Raw genomic sequence first — 22,903 nt, 5'->3', positions numbered from 1 at the left:
AATAGGACATCGTGGTTCAATGGACTGATCATTTTACTGAGCTCAAAGAGCTATTGCCATAAGGGGTATTTTCTCGAGTGAGCCAGAAGAACAGGAGGTTGTGGTGGGAGAGGGCAGTGTCAGGGCTGTGACTGCAGATGTGGCAATTTCTGGTGAAGACAAGGCCCAGAGTGTAACCATGGGAAGAGATGGCTGAGTTGGGGTAGAGGAAAAAGTCACTGGGCATGAGACTTGAGAGATCAGAATAATAACAGGGATTGAAATGAAGAGAAAGACTTTAAGTCAGCTGCTAAAGTGTTCAATGAATAAAAGAGAGTGACCGTGGGGCACCTGGGTGTCTCAGTAGGGTTAAGCATCCGACTCTTGACTTCAGCTCAGGTCATGATCTCACAAAGCGACCAAGAGATCACAAGATGACAGCCTCCATCACTCCTGACAGTCCTGAAGAGGGTAAGAGGGCAAGAGGTATTAGTAGCAATGGCAAGGAAGTTAGTGAGCTCACCTCCTGGTCCTGAGGTACACACGTGTTTTAGTCATCTTAGGCTGCTGTAACAAATTACCAGAACCTGGGTGGCTTAAACAGACATTTGTTTCCCACAACTGGGAAGTTCAAGATTAAGGGGCTGGCAGATTGGGTCCCTGTTGAGAGTCCTCTTCCTGGCTTACAGACTGTCACCTTCTCTCTGTGCTCACATGGGTGGAAGAGATGCAGATCTGGTCTTTATTCCTCTTTTATAAGGACTTAAATCCCATCATAGGGGTTCCACTCTCAAGACCTTATCTAAACCTAATTACCCCCCAAAGACCTCACCTTCTAACACCATCACATCAGGGGTTAGAATGTCACATATGAATTTTGGAGTGACATAAATATTCAGTCCATAACACAGTGGAATGATTGACTTTGACTGGAAATCAATGCTAGAAACTGAGATGTTTTTGTGAGAGGGGGTCCTCATTAAATATTCATTTTTTTCTAATTCTTTGGGTTCTGGGAACATTCACATTAATGTCCAATTAATTTCTTTTTAATAATCATTCTGCATAGTTAACATAAAACTTCCAATAAAAGTCTTACAAACTCTGTCTTTGTGTTCACGGTATTGTGGGAAATCGAGGGGCAGGCAATGAATCTAAGTGTGGCTTTCATGCATACCTCTCTACTCATAGAAGCAGCATATCCAGAGAGGTCATCAACAGCAAAAGGAGCAGGAGTCCTTGGTAAAGCTACCCCAGGAGAATGGCAAATCTCTCAATCTGCAGAAATCCTGCAGCGGCCAGGATTCTCCCATCAATCATTAGTGGGATGCTGCTGAAATATTGAAAGGGACACCTTGAGATATCTGGAGGACTTGGAAACACCCAGGTGACTGATATCTGGGTTACAGAAAAGAAGACTTTAGGTTGGAAAGTAGGGATGTTGGATAGAACTGTCTTCAACTAGGACAGGAGAGAGAGCAGAAAGCATGTAGAGACAGGACAGTGAAACAGCAAAAGAAGAATTGGGAACAGAATTGCCCATGAAGGAATCTTAGTTTTTCTACTTTTGAACTAAAGCTATTCAACATCTCTTAACACACATAACTTTTGTTTTTATTTGAAATAGTGATTAAGGATTTTGGTTATAGCATATATTTTTTGGTTATAGCATATAGCATATATATTTTTTTAATGTTTATTTATTTTGAGAGATGGGGAGGGGGCAGAGAGAGAGGGAGACAGAGAATCCTAAGCAGACTCCTCGCTGTCAGCCCAGAGCCTGTCTTGGAACTGGAACTCATGAACTGTGACATCATGACCTGAGGCGAAATCAAGAGTCCTACAATTAACCAACTGAGCCACCCAGGTGCCCCTATAGTGTATCTTTTTAGTTGGATTTCCCCCAAAACCATGTACATTGCACCCTCTCTGGAAATGTATAGGGATTGATGTGTTTTAGCTGATTGCCTTTATGGGAAGCAGTGTTGTGGTCACGTGCACAGACTGAGCCAATTCACTGAGCTGAATCCCAGCATAACAGCCCAGCTCACCACTTCCTAGCTGGGTGACCTTGGCTACTGGCTTAATCACTCTGCATATTTACTCTTTAAAGCTGGTATTAATAATAGTGTCTATCTTATAAAGTTGTTGGGAGCATCAAGGGAGCTAATACATGAGAAGTATTTAGAATGGTGCCTCACACATAGTAAGATCTAAGTGTTAGCCAGTAATTTACTTTCTATTAGCTACAGTACTGAGGCAATACATTCCTTGAAGGTACTACTCATAATATGTGTGTTAGGAGTACAACATACTCCATTTTCACTTCTAAAAATAATATGTGCATAAAGTAAAAAAATTCTAACAGTATATTGCTCTGTCCAATATGGTAGCCACTAGACACATGTGACTATTGAAATTAATTAAAATTAATAAAATTAAAAACTCAGTTCCTGGGGCGCCTGGGTGGCTCAGTCGGTTAAGTGTCTGACTTCAGCTCAGGTCATGATCTCACAGTCCGTGAGTTCGAGCCCGTGTCAGGCTCTGTGCTGACAGCTCAGAGCCTGGAGCCTGCTTGAGATTCTGGATCTCCTTTTCTCTCTGCCCGTTCCCCACTTGTGCTCTGTCTCTGTCTCTTTCTCAAAAATAAATAAACATTAAAAAAAAAAAAAATATATATATATATATACATATATATGTATACGTATATATATGTATTTATGTGTATATATATGTATATATGTGTGTGTGTATATATATATACACACACACATACACACATATATCAGTTCCTGAGGCCCCTGGCTGGCTTAGTCTGAAGATCAGAGGACTCTAGATTCTGGTCATAAATTCGAGCCCCAGGTTGGGCTTAGAGCTTACTTTAAAAAAATAAAAATTCAGTTCCTGAGTTGTACTAGCTACATTTCAAGCACACAAGAGCCACAAGTGGCTATTAGGTTTGAAACTGAACAACGCAGATATACAACATTTCCATAACTGCAAAATGTTCTCCCAACCATTCCTACCCCAATCCCTCTCTCCAGGGGCAATCACTGTTGTAGGTTTCTTGCATAGATTTCCATGGTTCTCTCTCTCTCTCTCTCTCACACACACACACACACACAATTTTTTTACACAAATGTTACTATACCATTTACACTATCCGGCATCTAATTTTTGTTTTAAAATATACTTATATACTAATTAATACTACTACTAATATACGAAATATACTAATATAGTCAGCTTTCCATATATATTTTAATTAACAGTTCAACAATTTAGAGCACCTAATAGGATTACCAAAGAACTGTGCAAATTTTAAAGCACAATTCAAACATAAGAAATATGCATCTTATTATATTCGGGAGCAGGTGAAAGGAATGAACTACTTCAATTTCCTTTCTGTATGGCAGAGGAGATGCGGTACCCACACAGAGGCTGGGTTAACTGAAGTCACAAACTGATCGTCTTCCCACCAGCATGGCCGGGAAGCCTTCAGCCCCCGTCCCTGTCCCATAAAAATGTCCGGCGCAGTGGGAAAACCCTGCATAAATGCTGGGGGAAGGGGGTCACTGATACGGGAGGCCCACCTCCAGGGGAAGAGGGAGCGAACAGCCAGTCGTAAGGCCACTCTCAGGCGACGCAGACGAGGACCCCCACCGTCGACCACCGTGCGGCTCCCCTAACAGCTTGGGGAGCCCGGATCCTGGCCGTCCGCCCCAGGAGCGCGGCGCCCCCTGCCGTCCGCCCGAGGAGCGCGACGCGGGCTCGCGGGAAGCCGGCAACATGGCGGGCCGGCCTAAGGCCCCCGCCTCGCAGCCGCCGGACCCGGACGGAGCGGCGCCCAATGTGGTGGCGCGCGTCTCGAAATGGGCGGACGACCACCTGCGCCTCGTCCGGGTATCGCAGACCGGCCGGGCAGGCGGGGGGCGCAGGGTCGCGCGGAGCGAGCCTGAGGGAGACGTGGCGCGGGCAGGCCACGGGCAGTGGAGCCCGTCGGGGCCGAACTGGGCGGAGGGCCACGTTGCCGAGGTCGCGAGTGCGGGGCGGGCGGTTGGGGAGGGAGCGCGGCCCGGCTGGGCTCGGTGCGTGGGGATGGCCGCGGTGGGCTGGAGAGACCATCTCTAATTACTGCCAGGGCAGTGCTGGGCCCCGGAGATACCTCAGAGACCAAGACGCAGCACAGCTTGGTGCGTCCCCCGAAAGCAGTTGGGGACACAGCGCACGGAGACGACGGGGTGGAAGATAGGGCACGTGGTCCTACTGTAGGCCTTGTGTTTTAAGTGACGTGAGAGGGCACTGGAAGTCGACTAAGAATGGGACATCTTAGGTGTCCAGGCAAGACAAGATTGTGGCTAAGACCCTGGGGATGGTGTGGATAATTTAGGTGTGGGGTGCAAGGAGGAATCAAGGGGGCTGCCCACTGGGTGGATGGTGGTGAAAGTTGTTCCTGTGGAGGAGTGGGGGCCAGTGATTTGTTGGGAAAATTCAGAGGACCCTTTGGACATGTGAACTTGGAGGTGGAGATGTGTGAACTTGAAGATGGTTATTAGAATTCTAAACGGAGTTGTAGATATTATCTAGGCAACTTAGATATAGGAATCCGGCATTGAAGGGAGATCGGAACTGGACATACAACTTTAGGAATGAACTGCCTAAATCTTAAGTTTAAAGCTTGGATGACATCTTGGAGCAAGTCAGAAAAGCTGTGGAACAAGTCCTAGAATTCAGACATGGGACCTGAGGAACACTGAACATTTAGAATATGGGAAGTGAAAAGGAGGAGATCAGCAAAAACTGGGAAGAAACAGTGGAAGAGAAGGAAAACCAGGCGTTCTAGAAGTCAAGTGAAGAGAATTTTCAGAGAGAATGATTAACTTTGTTACATCCTTCTGAGAAGTTGAGTAGGACCATCAGCTTTGCAAAAAGCTCTGCAGCCAAGCAGCACAAGGGCCAGGGCTATGGCTGTTTTCATTCACCACTACAGCTCCTGTCCTCTTAGTATCGCGTGCCATTTACTAAGTACTAGATACATATTGGTGGCATTAATGAATGATAGATTAATGAATGAATGAATGATATAGGTGTTAATTGGCAAGGCCTGGGTTCTTCTAGTGAAGCAGAAGTTGATGCATGGGTCATTTCAAATTAAAAAATGACTTCAACAGATTGAGAGAGGAAACAGTCAAAATTAGCCCACAGATAACATTATTCCAAATATCTCAATCACAGAATGTATCCTAGTGTTCATTTTCTTTCTTTTCCCTTCTACAAATGCAAAATCTACAGAAAGAAAGCATTATGTATTGGTAATTACAAAATTTCCATTGCCTTATTTTCTGTTTGCCTGTTGTTTAAAGCATGATCAGACTTGTATCTGTCTTCAACACTAAGACCAATTTTAGTATCTTCATTTCTTTCCTTGCATATAATTTTCAGGTTCATTTCTTACATACCTAGTTGTATTTATTGAAGGAAAGCATGTTAGATTATCACTCTTGTTGAGGCAGTTGCAGCGTTCTTTTTTTAAAATTATTTTATTTTTGAGAGAGAAACGGAGTGCGAGCGGGGGAGGAGCAGAGAGAGAGGGAGACAGAATCCGAAGCAGGCTCCAGGCTCTGAGCTGTCAGCACAGAGCCAGGCACAGGGCTCAGACTCGCAAGCAGTGAGATCATGACCTGAGCTGAAGCCGGGAAGTCGGGAAGTCAGACGCCTAACCTACTGAGCCACCCAGGTGCCCCGCAGGGTTCTTATTTTTAAATTAAACTCTCTTTTAATTTTAAATTAAACTCTGTTTCAGCTTAAATGGAGCACTTTAAAAACATTGATAAGTTTTTCCCAACTGTTCATCCATATATACATCGAAGACATCGTATTGTAACGTTTTGGTGGCAAATTTTTCTATCAAAGATTTAAATTCCCACTCTAGGCTCGGGGTTATGCTAGTTACTGTGGGCATCATTCAAGAAATATTAGACTGATTCATGCAGTTAAGGTACTCACGGTTAAAGTAAAAGGCAATAGAGTACAATACAATGTTATGTATATAATTACTATACATGTCAGAGTGTTTGGGAAAGAAAGGGGAGATTACTGAGTAGGTAGGCAGTTAAGGAAGTTTTTTTGGAAGAAATGGGCCTTTAGTTGAAGGATGTGTCTTATTTGGACAGATATTGGGAAGACAGTCTTCTTTTTCCCCCCTTCTAATTACTACTTTCACTATTGTGAATAATAACTAATGAGAATTAATCATTTAATCTTTTTCTGAAGAACATCAGCACCGTAATGGCCATAGCTGGAATAATGTTACTTCTAAGAAGTATTCGGATGGTAAGTTAAAAAATGAAGAAGGCACTGTGAACTGTGATGAACAAGAGACAGTTAATTTCTCACTTCAAAACAGTTTTTGTCTCAAGCTGGGTATCATTTTGTTATTCATATTAGAAGTTTTAAGTATTATTTTAGAACAATGAACATATTTAAAGACCTTGATTTAAAAGTAACACATTCGCAGGATTTTATGGAAAGTAATTGCACAGTCTATATTTTCATAATCACGTCTTCATGCTTAAAAAGGAATCTGTAAAGGATTTGGTTTGCTAGAATGCTATAATCACTAAATTTGCATTTCAGACATTGTGGAATGCCTCAAAACTGTTTTGTATAGTGGTTTTAGATTTAGATCACAGTCGAATTATGTCCTTTAGCACTGAATAATTTATGCTTTCTCTGATTTGCAACAATCTGTAATATCTGTTCAATGAATAAAGCAGGGTGTATGATGTAAAAAAAATAATTTATCCTTTCAGTTAGTGTATTTTTTTGCCCTTTCAATAATTTTTTAATAATAGATACTGTGGAAATCCATTTAGTAATTCAAGATTTAGAAGTATTTTTTATATAACTGATTCTTGTCATTGGGTGTAATTTTAGTGTCATGTTACAATCTGGTATGGGTTTATTGCTTCTGTGTATATTTATTTCCTGTACTTATTATCTCTATATTATTTTATATTATCATTGACTATACAGTGTTACTCTACTGTACTGTATCTTTTCCATCTGTTGCCTTTTCTCCCTGACTCCAATGTCAGAACTTTTATCCTCTTTATTAAGTGCCCTGCATTCTTTTTTTTTTTTTTTAATTTTTTCTTCAACGTTTTTTATTTATTTTTGGGACAGCGAGAGACAGAGCATGAATGGGGGAGGGGCAGAGAGAGAGGGAGACACAGAATCGGAAGCAGGCTCCAGGCTCCGAGCCATCAGCCCAGAGCCCGACGCGGGGCTCGAACTCACAGACCGCGAGATCGTGACCTGGCTGAAGTCGGACGCTTAACCGACTGCGCCACCCAGGCGCCCCCCCTGCATTCTTTTTTAACCTTATATCTAATAATCAAATAGGCTTTTTCTTTTAACACTTCCATGATTTTGTAAGTCATTCATTTTTAACTTATATATATTTTTAGAATGGAACTTTGGAAACTTTAGTTGTTTTCATTCATTTCATTTTTTCTTTATCTTACAATCTGTATTCCATGACATTTGTATTTTGAAGGTTTCAAAATTGTCAAAATATTATAAATGATCTGAGTAAGAGTTGAGGTAAAAATACAGGGGGCCTGGGTGGCTCAATCAGGTAAGCCTCTGACTTTTGATTTTGGCTTAGGTCATAATCTCATGGTTCGTGAGATCGAGCCCAGTATTGGGCTTCTCACTGACAGCACAGAGGCTGCTTGGGAGTCTCTGGCTCCCTCTCTCTCTGTCCCTTCCCTGCTCATGCTCTCTCTCTCAAAATAAATAAACTTGACAAAAAAAAGTGTTTAGGTAAAAATAATGCTGAGGGGTTATTTCCCTTGTTAGCCCTTAAAAATGAACATGAATCAGTTATAGATGATTTTAAGTTATACAATATTAGGTATGTTATTGATTTATGAAAATTATGCATTAATTAATATAAATTTATATTAGTATATTATGAAGTTATTCATTTTAGACTTTAATTCTGGTGTCTTTTTTTAAGATTTTTATGGCTTTTGATAATAGTGACTAACGTGATGAGAAGAGCAGGCTAAGAAGCTAGAAAAAGAACATTGGAACTTTAGAGAACAAAAAACTCAGTTGTGTAACAGTTGAAGGACTTTGGCTACAAGTAAGAGAAACCCCAACCGACAGTGGCTTAATCAAGTAAAAAGGCTTTTTCCTCATGTCACAAAATGCCTGGAGTGATTCAGTAACAGAGGGTTTTAGGTGTATGATTCTCTGTGCCTTTCCTCATGGCACAGAATGGCTACTCTAGCTCCAAATAGCATATACTTGTTCAAAGCAAAAGGAGAGGGAAAAGGAAGGTGCGAGCCACATCTCATGAAGAAAGCAAAAATTTTCCCAGAAGCCTTCAGCAGACTTTTGCTTACATCCTTATATCGTATGGCCACCTCTAGCTGGAAAGGAGTTGGGAAAGCGGCCATTTAACTTTCCCATCCCTTCCAGTGCCTGCTGATAAGGGAGAGAGGCTTGAGAATGAATATTGCATTAACCAACAAAGGGCCTGCCACAGGGAGCCTTAATAGTTCCCCTTCAGTGTTCTTTTTGTATTGCTGTTTTTCTTCCTCCTGAGTTTACCAAGCTCTCATAATCTTTCAATTACTGGTAGACAATTCCAAATTTCATATTAAAAAAATAAAAAAAAGTGATGATTGAGTTTAGTACTGTGCTAAACACTTCATATACATAATTTCATTTAAAATCATTTTTTAAAAATGTTTGTTTATTTTGAGAGAGAGAGAGAGAGATCGCGCACCAGCAGGGGAGAGAATCCCAAGCAGGCCCCTCGCTGTCAACACAGAGCCTGACTCGGGGCTCAATGTCGTGAACCGTGAGATCATGATCTGAACTGAAATCAAGGTCGGATACTTAACCGACTGAGCCACCCAGGTGCCCCTACATAATTTCATTTAATACTTATAATAATCCTATGAAACCGGTATTCTTATACCCAGGTTTTATAGATGAGGAGTTGGATGCTCAAAAAAGTTAAATTTATTTTCACAAGATCACCCAGCTAGTATGTGGCAGAACTGGATTTCAAATGTCATATTCCTGAATTTGAAACCCTTATTATTTTCTCTTCACAGAGCTTCCCGCTTTTGTCTGTTTGCCTCTAGGACACTTCACCATCTGATGCTTAGGGACAGCATCCTTGTCAGTGGCATCATCTTTCTGCCTCTTCTGGAAAGCAGACTGTTTATCACAGGCTCAGGATTCACTTCCTTTAAAAATATCTTCCTCCGGTGTTCTTATCCTTTCCATTTTGACCTGTTAGCACTTACACTTTATCTGAAACCTCTCTATGTATTGCTCTGCAGTTGTATTCTGGTTTTATGTATATAGTTAGTTCATCTTCCAGATAGTGCCATGTCACAGAAACACAGCACTGAACTTTATGTTGTTGAGGGATTATTGGATCCAGAAAAGGTAGATACAGTGGGATCTGCCTTTAAATGTTTTTCACATATTCCTTGAGTATGAAATCAAGGAAATAGAACATTGGTTCTATTTAGTTTCTTTAGCTAGCTGCTTAATAATTTCTAAAACTCCAAAATTTCTAAAACTCCAAACATCAAGGCACTCTGGTGTCTTTTTTATGTGTGTCCTTTAATGAAAACACCTAAAAATTAAAAGGGATGGACGTTTAGTAATTGAAGACATCTTTAATGATCCTCTCTACTTACTCTGTCTGTCTCCCCTGTGCAAAATACTCTTTTTTAAAAAAATTTTATTTATTTTTGAGAGAGAGAGAGAGAAAGAGAGAGCGAGCGAGCATGAGTGGGAGATGGAGCAGAGAATCCCAAGCAGGCTCTGCGATGTCAGGAGCTGGGCAAGGGGCTTGATTTCATGAAACATGAGATCATGACCTTAGCTGAAATCAAGAGTCCAAGGCCCAGGAAACCCAAGAAACTGAACAACCCAGGCACAGCCTACCCCCTGCCCCCACTGGTGCAAAATAATCTTAGTTTTCTCATGTGATGTGGTTTCCAGACTCTATCATCTTTTTTCTCCTCTTCTAGCTTTGTTCCAGTTTGTTTGAGTCTTTTATGAAACGGGTACCTGGCACAGCATAGTATATTCCACTTAGGGCCTGATTTAGAGCCATCCCTTCCTCACCTCTCTCGTTTTGGATCCTGTTCCTTATAATGTTGCTTGGTGTTTGAACTTAGGTGGGGCGCAGCGGGGAGTGTAGGGGAGAGGGAGTTTGTATTTTGTTTTGCAGCTTTGTCACACTTCCACTCATTTTGAGTTCACAGTTAACTAAAGGTTCTTAATCTTTTTAATCTATGCTATAATTAGTTTATTCTCTTATCCTTCATTAGTTTTATCCCATCATCCTAGTTGTCAAGATCTTTTAAAATACTGACTCTCGGGCGCCTGGGTGGCGCAGTCGGTTAAGCGTCCGACTTCAGCCAGGTCACGATCTCGCGGTCCGTGAGTTCGAGCCCCGCGTCGGGCTCTGGGCTGATGGCTCAGAGCCTGGAGCCTGTTTCCGATTCTGTGTCTCCCTCTCTCTCTGCCCCTCCCCCGTTCATGCTCTGTCTCTCTCTGTCCCAAAAATAAATAAACGTTGAAAAAAAAAAATTTAAAATACTGACTCTAACCTGTAGTATTTCACATGGTTTTTTTTTTTTTTTAGGTGTTTATTTATTTTTGAGGGAAGGTGGGGAGCGGCAGAGAGACAGTAGGGGAGGGTCAGAGAGAGAAAGAGAGAGAATCCCAAGCAGGCTCCACACTGGCAGAGCAGAGCCCAGTGTGAGGCTTGAACTCATAAACCATAAGACCATGAGCTGAGCCAAAACCAAAGGTTGGACGCTTAACTACTGCCATCTTGGTGCCTCAACACTTTTTTTTTTCAAAAGATTTTCTTAAGTAATCTCTGCACCCAATGTAGGACTCAAATCTTCAAGCCTAAGATCAAGAGTTGCATGCTCCACTGACTGAGCTAGCCAGGTGCCCCCTTCCTATAAACACTTTTGATTAAATCACACTAAAATATTAACATATAAAATTAAGGGGTAAATTAAAAAATTTCAGGGGTTACGTCTTCTTATTAAATATTTAGGTAACAATTTGACATGCTTAATGTTAAAATGAAAATAATAATCAAATGTTATATTTTTTTATAAATCAACAGACATCAAAATTTACAAGTTCTTCAGATATTCCAGTAGAATTTATAAGAAGGAATGTTAAACTACGTGGACGATTACGCCGAATAACTGAGAATGGTTTAGAAATTGAGCATATTCCCATTGCTTTACCTATTATAACTTCATGGAAAAGTAAGTAAAGTACAAGAATAATACAACTGTTTTAGTATTTGTTAATTAGAAGTTATTTGTAAAGTAGCAAACAATGTCATTTTAAGTTTTAATAACTTTCCACTGTCTGTGAGAGAAAGTATAAACTCTTGGTTTTAAATACAAGGAACTATTTAATTGGTCTCCAGATGTTCTTTTCTTCCCCCTCCTCTTTTTATTCAACCATTCAGTATTTCATTCAGGCAGTCAAGCATTCTTTCCACAAATATTGAGCAACTGTTATGTTCTAGGACCTATTGTAGCTACATGGCACTGAGTGAAACAAATAAGACTACCCTTTGGAGAGTACAGTCTAAGTAGAAAATAGACAACATACCAATGAAAATTGTCCTAAGAGCTATGAAGAAAAGAGCAAGATGCTAGGATGAACATTACTGGAGGTCATGTGAATGGGGAACCTATACCTGTAAAGTGGTCAGAGAAAGCCTCATGGATGAGCTGTTATTTAATCAGAGATCTGAAGAATGAGAGGGGGCTGGCTAGGCAGAACGTGTATGGGAATGAGCATGGCTCTTCTGAGAAGCCATATGAAGACTAGAGTGCTGGAGCCTAGGGAAGAAAGGGACAAGAGTCACCAAAGGAGACTGGAGAGCCGAACAGGGGCTGATGTCCCCTGCTGCTTTCCCATTTCTCCCTGCTTTGTGTCAAAGACTCCACTCACACAGACCTTCCTGCCTGCTGCTTATTTGTGTTCTCATGCCCCTTGGCACAGTTTTCCCAGAGTGCCTTGGCTCCTGTTGAGCTCCAGTTCATTCTTTAGTATCCAGCTCAAATGTCAGCTCTTCTGTGAAGCTTTCCTTAACTCTGGAGCTGAATTAGCCTCTTTCTTTACTACACCCACAACAGTGGACACACACTGTGGTTACAGTACTTAAACACATTTTCCTATAGTCATGTATTTTAGGTTTATATCCTCCACTAAACTGAACCCCATGTGGGCAGGGACCTTTTCCCACCTATCTCATTATTCACAGGCCCTAGAAAAATAATTGTTAGCCAGTGGAGACTTGGCAAAGCTTGTTGAATAAATTTAGTTTTACTTATACATTCATTTTATATTTTAAATACATTTTTAAAAAGTTTATTTGAGAGAGAGAAAGAGGGAGAGGGAGAGAGAGACTCCCAAGCAGGCTCCACACTGTTAGCACAGAACCCAGCGTGGGGCTCGAACTCATGAACTGGGAGATCATGACCTGAGCTGAAACCAAGAGTGAGACACTCAACCAACTGAGCCACCCAGGTGCCCCTAAATTTAGTTGTATTTAAAGATCTTCTTGGGGTGCCTGGCTGGCTCAGTCGGTGAAGCATCCAACTTTGGCTTGGGTCATGATCTTGCCATTCATGAGTTCGAGCCCTGCATCCGGCTCTGTGCTGACAGCTCAGAGCCTGGAGCCTGCTTCACATTCTGTGTCTCCCTCTCTCTCTGCCCCTGCCCTGCTCATGCTCTGTCTCTGTCTCTGTCTTTGTCTTTCTCTCTCTCTCTCTCAACAATAAATAAAACAATTATTTTTTTTAAATAATAAGGAGCTTCATAATATTATTTTAATTTTATGAAGGGGTTCTTATTTTTTAAAGTTCGTTTAAAACATTTTTTTAAGTTTAATTTTTTTTTTTAATTTGTTTTGAGAAAGAGAGAGGGTGCAAGTGGAGGGAGGGCCAGAGAGAGAGGACAGAGAATCCCAAGCTGGCTCCACATTGTCAGTGCAGAGACTGATGAGAGGCTCGAACTCACAAACTGGGAGATTGTGACCTGAGCTGAAATCAGGAGTTGGAATTTAACCAACTGAGCCACCCAGGCTCCCCACATTTTTTTTTAAGTAATCTCTACACACAATGTGGGGCTCGAAGTTATAACCTTGAAATCAAGAGTCACATGGTTTTCTGAGCCAGCCAATTGCCCCAGAAGATTCTTTTCTACCCTCAGATGAATGAATTTCACCTGTTCAAGGAGATATGCCTATAAAGGAATAAGATTGATTCCACCCCCCAAACATACCTACGTGATTGATTCTTTTAATAAATCAAACAGAATTTAAACAATTTGAGTGACTATTGTTCCCTAAAGAGAGATTTATTTGTTGACCATTTCAGTCTAAGCAGGATTTAGACTTCATAAGGCTTCTACCTTCTAAGTTGTTGTCATTATGTTATAATAATTTAAATCACTTCTCCCTGAAATAGTAATGACTCTTCAGTGCCCAGGCAGCAAAGTTGCCACCTGGGTTTGTCCAGGCTGTACCTTATACTGCTCTGGGGATGATATTCAGTAGGATCTGCCCCCAGAGGCCCTGCAGCGCCACGGCACTGTAATTGCCATATGTGCATATTATTATTATTAAAAATGTTTATTTTTTTAATTTATTTTTTTAAAGATTTTTTTTAACGTTTATTTTATTTTTGAGAGAGAGAAAGAGAGCAAGCACAGGAGGGGCAGAGAGAAGGGGAGACACAGGTTCCGAAGCAGGCTTCAGGCTCTGAGCTGTCGGCACAGAGCCCAACGCAGGACTCAAATTCATGAGCAGTGGGATCATGACCTGAGCTGAAGTAGGACTCTCAACCCACTGAGCCACCCAGGCGCCCCTCTTGATTCATTTTGAGAGACAGAGAGCAGGGGAGGAGCAGAGAGAGGGAGAGAGAGAATCCCAAGCATATTCTGCACTGTCAGTACAGAGCCCGATGGATGTGGGGCTTGATCTCATGAAACGTGAGATCATGACCTGAGCCGAAATCAAGAGTCAGATGCTTAACCGACTGAACCACCCAGGCGCTATTTTATTCATATTTTTATTAATGGGTTCTACATCCTGTTCTCGAGCTTACTGAAATGGGGGTTTTAGATTATTCCATCTGTTGTATGCTTAGGTTGCTTTAAAAGAAAACTTGAGGGGCGCCTGGGTGGCTCAGTCAGTTAAGCGGCCGACTTCAGCTCAGGTCATGATCTCGCGGTCCGTGAGTTCGAGCCCCGCGTCGGGCTCTGTGCTGACCACTCAGAGCCTGGAGCCTGTTTCAGATTCTGTGTCTCCCTCTCTCTCTGACCCTCCGCCGTTCATGCTCTGTCTCTCTCTGTCTCCAAAATAAATAAACGTTAAAAAAATAATAATTAAAAAAAAAAAGAAAACTTGAATACAGATGTAAATGAACCTGCAATCTAGAGTGTCTGGGTGTTTATAAATAAACATGTTTGATTGTTTGGCATAGGGGGAGCGTGACCTTGAAATTCGTTTTTGCAACATGGTATTAAAGCTACATTCCTTTCTACCTAAACTTTTTAGAAGAGCCATGTGGTGTTTTGCTGGTTAAGCTGGCAGGAGTAGAACTCACTGAAACCGGGAAGGTGTGGTTACAAAAAGAGTTAAAACCTTCCCAGCTGGTATGGTTTCAACTTCTTGCAAAGGAGAATTCAGCACTTATTTGCTATCTTCTAGTGAATAAGGTAAGTGGTATGAAGAAATAATGAGCAATATTTTATTCTTTTTATTTATACATAAACATTATTAATTAGAGCCTTGAATATATAATGGGACTGAATTTTTGCTTTTCTTAATTGGTACTCATAGTGATTATGTATAGAGAACCAGGTGTTTCATATATAAATTTTGTTATAAAATGTTACTTATATGTTTATTATAGAAAAAATAGACAACTAAGAAAATGGAAAAAACTTAAAATCATTAATGACTTCAGACGTTGATAATTTAAGGAGTAGCTTTACACATTTATTTCTACATGAGTATATTATATCCCCCTTGTTATTAGAAACCACTTGTTGAGTGGGTTTCCTGTCAACTGGAAACTACAAAGAGTAAGTGTTTTCTGAAGGTTAATACTGCTCAATCTTTGAACTCTAACGTTGAGCGTACTTGCATACTATTAATGATCAGTAATCAGTCATCTGAAGACTTTGTGTCAGAGTTTTCCTGCCTTTATGATTGGCCATGGCCGCTGTGTAACTAACTGGGATGCCACGGAGCCTCATCAATGTTGCTGTGCCACTGTCCTGAGTCCTTGCGTGTGCCTTACTCCACACTGCTTTTGGTGGAAGAGTACTGGAAAAAGAGTGTAGAAAATTAAATAGTTAAAATGTGATGATAGGATTAAGAACAGTTTTCTTATTTCTAAAGTCTCTTATTATGTAACAAACAAACAATCTGAAGAAAATATAACTTCACATTAAAGTGATTAAAATTGTAAACATTTTAATTCTTTAGAGCCTTTGAACTATTAATAGATAGCCTAATGAGACCCATTAATTTCTGTATGTCCAAGTCATCTTCAGTTCTTTCAAAATAAGAATTATCCAACACTGATCGGTTGAAGCATCATATATTTAAAAGTAAGCTGGGAGGCACGGGGGCACCTGGCTGGTTCAGTCGGTGAGACATGTGATTCTTGATCTCAGGATTGTGAGTTCAAGCCCCAGATTAGGTGTAGAGATTACTTTAAAAAAATCTTAAAAAAAATAAAAAGAAACAATATCTTCTCTTTTAAGTTGAGGAGTGTATTTCATTTATCCTCAAAACCATTGTTCTGGAGTCCTTGTTTTTACTCCCATTTACAGGTGGGCCTCAGGGTAACCAAGTGATAGAGCCTGTATTCAAGCCCAGCTCTTTCTGGCTCCTTAGCTTCTACTTCACCTTATATACTTTAGTTTATATTCCTTCCTAGGTGACCAAACTATGCAGTATACATATTGTGGTAATTTACATCTGTTGAATTTTACTAATGTGTCAGATTGAATTTTAGTTATTCTGATTTTGGTTTAAGGGAATGAGCTCTTAAAGTTTAAAATATTGAGGGGCGCCTAGGTGGCTCATTCAGTTCAATGTGATTTTGGCTCAGGTCATGATCTTATGGTTCCTGAGATCAAGCCCTGAGTTGGGCTCTATACTCACAGTTTGGAACCTGCTTGGGATGCTTTCTCTCCCTCTCTCTGTCTGCACCCCTCCCCCGCTTGTGCACACGTGCTGGTGCTCTCTGTGTCTCTCAAATAAACATTTAAAAAATTTAAAAGATTGAGAAAAATATGATAAATCCTTTAAAACTATATTTATGAACTCCTTATTTTTTTAAATGTTTATTTTTGAGAGTGTGCGAGTTGGGGAGGGGCAGAGGTAGAGGGGAACAGAGGATCAAAGCGGGCTCTGTGCTCACAGCAGAAGGCCTGGTGTGGGCTTCGAACTCATGAACTGTGAGATCATGACCTGAGCCAAAGTCAGATGCTCAACCCACTGAGCCACCCAGGCTCCCCATGAACTCCTTATTAGTATGACTCAGAGTTACTGCATTTAAGGGAAAAAAGATTACTTTGTTCCTTTGGATAGTCCTAGAAATGTCTCCTACTTTAAACCTGGGGTTTTCACATTTTTAGAATTTAATACTTGTCTAACAAAGCTATTCAGTTATTAATACTTTGTTAAAATGGATCTTGTTAGGTTAAAATTTCACAAGGACTATTTAAATAACTAAACAGGATTTCCTTTTTTAAAAGATTAAAAAAAATTTTTTTTATTAAAAAAAAATTTTTTTAACGTTTTTTTATTTTTGGGACAGAGAGAGACAGAGCACGAACGGGGGAGGGGCAGAGAGAAAGGGAGACACAGAATCAGAAGCAGGCTCCAGGCTCTGAGCCATCAGCCCAGAGCCCGACGCGGGTCTCGAACTCACGGACCACGAGATCGTGACCTGAGCCGAAGTCGGAGGCTTAACTGACTGAGCCACCCAGGCGCCCCAAGATTTTTAAAAATTTTAAGTAATCTCTACATCCAGTGTGGGGCTTGAACCTACAACCCCCAGATCTAGAGTCTCTCTTCCACTAACTGAGCCAGCCAGGCACCCCAGCAGGATCTCCTTTATACTGTAAATTAGTGGGGAAAAAAGTCCCATTTATCCGGTTTCATTAGGAAGTAAGGTTTTCCATGAAGGAAATTTCTTTATGGATGAAGATTCAAGGTCTAGGACTATTTTAAATGTTAATAATTTTGTGGGAAGTCTTTAAAATTTTTTTTTAACGTTGATTTATTTTTGAGACAGAGAGAGACAGAGCATGAATGGGGGGAGGGTCAGAGAGAGAGGGAGACACAGAATCTGAAACAGGCTCCAGGCTCTGAGCTGTCAGCACAGAGCCTGACGTGGGGCTCAAACTCACGGAGCACGAGATCATGACCTGAGCTGAAGTCGGATGCTTAACCGACTGAGCCACCCAGGCGCCTCATGTGGGAAGTCTTTTAAAAATGCATTTACATGCCAGTGCCTTCCTACACAGTGGAATTCTGAACCTAATCTAACAGTTCAGTGATGATTCAGTTTATTTTGCATTTTATACTTTTTAGTTTCTTTTGCTGTGGCCTTCTGTCTTTTCGCCTATTTTGTGTGCTCCTTTATTCCTCTGAACAACAAACAGATCAAGAACACTTCTTATACTTTATTACTTCTACCTTCTTTGGGTTAGATGACCAGTGAGTCTGTGAAGAACTACTGTGTTACAAAAGAGGCAGTTAACTTTGAGCAAGAATCTCTTTTAGTAATGAAATTCTTGGATTTAGCATTAGCTGTTTTGAGCTCTTGGGGGACCCTTTTGCTTCCTGTTTTTTGGCTTTTCTCTGGAGGAAAAAATGCTGAATGACTGATTTTAAGTAAATGAATAAATTACTAAATTCTTAAGTAATTGGTTTGTTTTATTTTTTATTCAAGGGTAGATATTTTAGTGTGAGTCTGAATGAAGAAATTTTGAGAAGAGGCCTTGGCAAAACTGTTCTTGTTAAAGGGCTAGATTATGATTCTAAAATCTATTGGACAATTCACAGAAACTTACTTAAAGCTGAATTAACAGCGTTAAAAAAAGGAGAAGGAATATGGAAGGAAGAATATGAAAAAGAAAGTTATTTGGAAAAATTGAAAGGCTCCTGGAGAGAAATATGGAAAAAAGACAATTATTTAAAAAAAATTGGATCAGATTTCAATTTGAAAAATGAAAGTTATTATGACAAACTTAGAAGGACTTATGAAACATGGAAAGACCACATAAATAACTACTCCTTAATACTGAAGTTCAGAGAACTTATGAATCGCATACACTTTCGTAGAAAAGGGTGAAATATTCTAAGAGGCCTGGAGGTGACCTACTCAGAAAAGAGTAAACTATGTAAATATATGGATAATGAGTTGAAATGGAAATTCCTCCAAATGATCAAAGTTGCATTCTAATGGTATTTAAATATTTAAGAGATGATTATTTTAAATGTCATATCAGAATTACTTAAGCAAATTGTGATTAATATAATATGCTTTTAGGAAAAATGAAATACTTTATGAAGTTACCAGGGTAAAGGATGTATATCTGTAATGTTAATATTTGAAGACAGAGTTTAACTACTGGACACTGTATTATTTTAGTTATTTGGGGCAGCCATATTTAATTTTTGTTCAACAAGAATATTTTGTTTACTTTTCCGGTTTTATCAATTTTGATTACTTATAATAAAGGAACTCTATGCATCATGTCTGAGGCTACTCTTTTCCCAAGTGTCTTCTAACTGTGAATTTGGGGCAACATATGTGAGAAGGTCACTGTAGATCATTTCTAGTAATAAAGAATGGCTAATTTCTACCTATTGTTAGATGAAGAGGGTAACCCTCTGGACAAAATCATGAGGATGATGATAATGACAGAAAACAGCTAAAAGCATGTTCCAGCAACACCCAGGGAGAAAACACACAACCAAGGTCTCCTTACATTTTACTTTTCTTGTGTTGTTATTTGTTAGTTCTGTCCATGAGACAGTTTCTTCTCTAGCACAATTTGGCCATGGTTATTCCTTGAGGGTTCTGTAGGGGCTCTCTATCATAGTCCCCTGGCTTGGGAGATTCATACCTCTTTCTCTCCCTTCCTTCTTAACTCCCAAGGCAGTTTAGTCCATAGCCTTTAACTCTTGGATCACCACCACTTGGGATGGAAAGGAACATGAGTTTGCTTGTGGAAAGTGACTGGGCTTACTCACTCCACTCATGGGTGTGTGTTGTGGGGAGTATTAGCAAGTCGGCTTCAGTCCTGCCACTTTCCATGGTGTCAGTTCCACTTGCAGGAAACTCATGTATTCTTAAACGAGGTGATGGGAATGTAGGCCACTCCCTCTCTCTTGCTTCCCTTTTTATCATGCTTCGTTCTGCTTGTCTCAGGTAAATGAGGTGCTAGAAGGCTGTGTAGCTTAGCAAATATCAGAAAAGAGATAATCACTATTTCCTAACATAGTGGAAACAGGATATATGGCACTTTCAGTCTTGTCGAAAAGGAAGTAAAGTGCTCATGTCAAATCTTCCTCTGTGTGAACAGGAGAGGGAAGAGATGGTTGCTGCCCCACGAATTCTAACTGTCCAACTCTTACTTATTCCAAAACCTCTTAACACCTTTTGTTCCTGAAACCTTCTAAATCAGCTTGATCTTTCCCAGCACTGGGAAAGCCTGGGGAATCTGCTGCCTGAAATGCCATTTTTAAAAAACTTGACTTAAAAATAGGGCCACGGACCTCAACAGTTCTGCTGTCTCTTATTTATGCCTGCCTTCTCACGTCACTCTGAGTGTAGTAAAGCTCCCGGTCAGCACCTCACACCAACCTGATACACTTGCAAAACCTGCTTAGGAGAATTAACCACATCTGAGGTAGATAATATGCCGAGAGTTTTATCTTCTGTATTTCTCCAGCATCATTTGGTTCCTCACCAAAGTGAAGTTTTGGGGGGAGAGGAAAAATAATTTTCCCTCTACTCTTCTAGGTTCTTGGCTGAGACACACCTGTAATAAAAAGACAGATTAACAGAAGAAAATCAAACAGAAGTTTAATAACATGTATACCTCCTGTATACCTGGGGGACACCAAGGAAAACTGAGTAACTCCCCCAGATGGCCCAAGCCATCACCTTAAATAGTATCTCCAGCTAAGATGTTGGGGGATGTCGAGGCCAGTTAGGAGAGGTTACCCTGAAAAGCACAGTAAACAAGAGTAAGGTTGTTATACAGACTTAAATCCATGCCTTCTCCACTGGTAAATTTCTAGAGATTTAGAGTCAGATTTAGTTTCCTTGGTACAGAGAGAGACACCTTGACAAATGGAGATTTTCCTTATAAATGCAAATTGTTCTTACAAAAGATTAACTTTTACTTAGTTTTCACAGCTTCTCTTATGTCTGCAGTTTCTTAAAAATAACCCTCTGAAGATAATCCTTATGCCAAAGAAGAATTTTTTGGGATGGTGCATTTTGCTTCCCTACATTTGCATCTTTGAGATTTGAATCCCTCCTTTTGCTGCCAAGGGCATATTGTTGACACAGTTTTTCCCAAATCCAGCAGTTGTATATGGCACTGATTGGAACCCAGTGACTCTAACGAGAAACAACACGATTCAAGAAACCAAAAAACAGCAGCACTTCAGAATTTCAGGGCCCCAACGAATGATTATTACTTAAGCCACCATTAAGAGGGATGGCAGATACACTAAGGAGCTCATTTGCTGCTGGGATAGCTGGGGTGGTCTGGTTTTCAGGCTCTTCTTTGTGGTGAGGGGAGGAAAAAGTTTTCCTCCACCTTCTTTGGGTCGCTGGCTGAGTCTGAAAATTAAACCGACAAAGACAGATTAACAGGAGAAAGGTATGCAAATTTATTCAACATAAGTTTTATGTAACAGGAGAAACAGACCTCCAGCTATTGGGAGGACACTTCTCTGATGATGAGGAGGATGATTTTATGAGCAGTTTCAGGGAAAAAGGGCAAGGGAGGGAGATCAGAATGACCTTCCTGCTCCTGCTGTTTTCTGACTCCTTCAACTTAAAATGTTCACTCTGCCAAGGTGCCACATTTGGGATAGTGTGTCCTCAATCTCTGGGTTTGGAGCTTCTCTAACGCCATTACCAATGCAACTCTTTCAGTGAAGGCAAGTCACAGGAAGAAAGCAATGCAAATTTATAAAAAGACTGAAGAAAAGGGGCACCTGGGTGGCTCACTCGGTTACGCATCTGAATTTGGCTCAGGTCATGATCTCACAGTTCCTGAGTTCGAGCCCTGCATCAGGTTCTGTGCTGTCAGCATGGAGCCTGCTTTGGATCCTCTGTCCCCCTCTTTTTGCCCCTCCCCGCTTATGCTCTCTCTCTCTCTCTCTCTCTCTCTCTCTCTCAAAAATACATAACCATTAAAAAAGACTGTGGACTCCTGGGTGGCTTGGTCAGCTGGGCAGCCAACTTCGGCTCAGGTCATGATCTCATGGTTCATGAGTTTGAGCCCTGCATTGGGCTCTGTGCTGAAAGCTCAGAGCCGGAGCCTGTTTCAGATTCTGTGTCTTCGTCTCTCTCTGCCCCTCCCCTGTTTGCACTCTGTCTCTCGCTGTCTCAAAAAATGAATAAATGTTAAACAATTTTTTTTAATATTCAGCTATTGGGTCTTAAAAATAAAAGACTGAAGAAAATTTAAAATGCAAGATTACAAATTAAAGTATACTTTTTTCTTATTCTTTTAATTTTTTTAAGTTTGTTTCATTCATTTTGAGAGAGAGAGAGAGTAAGGGAGGGGCAGAGAGAGAGGGACAGAGTGAGAATCCCAGGCCAGCTCCATGCTGTCAGAGCAGAGCCCGACTCTGGACTCAAACTCAAGAACTACAAGATAACGACCTGAGTCAAAGTCAAGAATCAGAGGCTTGGGGCGCCTGGGTGGCTCAGTTGGTTAAGTGGCCGAGTTTGATTCAGGTCATGATTTCGCGGTCCGTGAGTTCGAGCCCTGCGTCGGGCTCTGTGCTGACAGCTCAGAGCCTGGAGCCTGTTTCAGATTCTGTGTCTCCCTCCCTCTGACCCTCCCTCATTCATGCTGTGTCTCTCTCTGTCTCAAAAATAAATAAACGTTAAAAAAAAAAAAAGAATCAGAGGCTTAACTGACTGAGCCATCCAGGTTCCCCTAAAAATTAAAATATTAAGAACAGGGGCACTTGGTGAGCTCAGTCAATAAAGGATGTGGCTCTTGATCTCAGGGTCATGAGCTCAAGTCCCATGTTGGACATAGAACTTATTTTTTAAAAAATTAATTAAAAATTATTTAAAATATCAAGAACAGAACTTTAAAAATGAAACAGTAAAAAAGCTTTAAAATGAACCAACTATACTTTTATTTCAAGATGGCCATGGAGTGCATTCATTTAACTTCCATTCAAATTACATTAAAATATCAAATAGGAAATAGAAAAAGATGGTATAAATGATAGAAAACAGGGGAAGATGCCATTAATTAGCTAGAAGTTTTGCAAATTTCTAGCTTTTTGAAGTTTTGCAAACTTCTAGCTTCTAGCTAGAAGTTTTGCAAACTTCTAGCTTCTAGCTAGAAGTTTTGCAAACTTCCAGCTTTTTGAAGTTTTGCAAACTCTGATGAAGTGGAATTGGATTGAGATAGGATTCTAGGGTTTAGTATTCTTCAGGAAAGATGGTGTTCATCTAGGAATCAAGTCCATGCCCTAGTTTAGGTTCTCTGAGTAATACGAATTCCTTTTGTTCAGGTCCAGAGTAATTCCTCATGATCTGGA

General features: G+C 40.6%; 1 protein-coding gene across 1 annotated transcript; it reads left to right on the top strand.

Annotated features, from left to right (window-relative positions):
• Positions 1–3,726: 3,726 nt before the first annotated feature.
• On the top strand, positions 3,727–18,848 carry MISO1 (mitochondrial inner membrane subdomain organizer 1). Its single transcript, XM_025914044.2, has 5 exons — positions 3,727–3,882; positions 6,253–6,312; positions 11,165–11,312; positions 14,624–14,784; positions 18,042–18,848. The coding sequence occupies exons 1-5, from the start codon at positions 3,769–3,771 to the stop codon at positions 18,441–18,443; spliced, it is 885 nt and encodes a 294-aa protein (XP_025769829.1). The 5' UTR covers positions 3,727–3,768; the 3' UTR covers positions 18,444–18,848.
• Positions 18,849–22,903: the final 4,055 nt, after the last annotated feature.

Source organism: Puma concolor, chromosome C2 (assembly GCF_028749965.1).
Source record: "Puma concolor isolate L17-30 chromosome C2, mPumCon1.1.hap2, whole genome shotgun sequence".
Classification (NCBI taxonomy): domain Eukaryota; kingdom Metazoa; phylum Chordata; class Mammalia; order Carnivora; family Felidae; genus Puma; species Puma concolor.
The sequence above is the reverse complement of the archived record's forward strand: the minus strand, read 5'-3'. Positions and strand labels throughout refer to the sequence as shown.

Coding starts and splice junctions, on each gene's coding strand:
- MISO1 (XM_025914044.2), top strand. CDS start 3,769: ATGGCGGGCCGGCCTAAGGCCCCCGCCTCGCAGCCGCCGGACCCGGAC. Junction 11,313..14,623: donor TATTATAACTTCATGGAAAA/GTAAGTAAAGTA, acceptor TAAACTTTTTAG/AAGAGCCATGTGGTGTTTTG. Junction 14,785..18,041: donor GCTATCTTCTAGTGAATAAG/GTAAGTGGTATG, acceptor TTTTTATTCAAG/GGTAGATATTTTAGTGTGAG.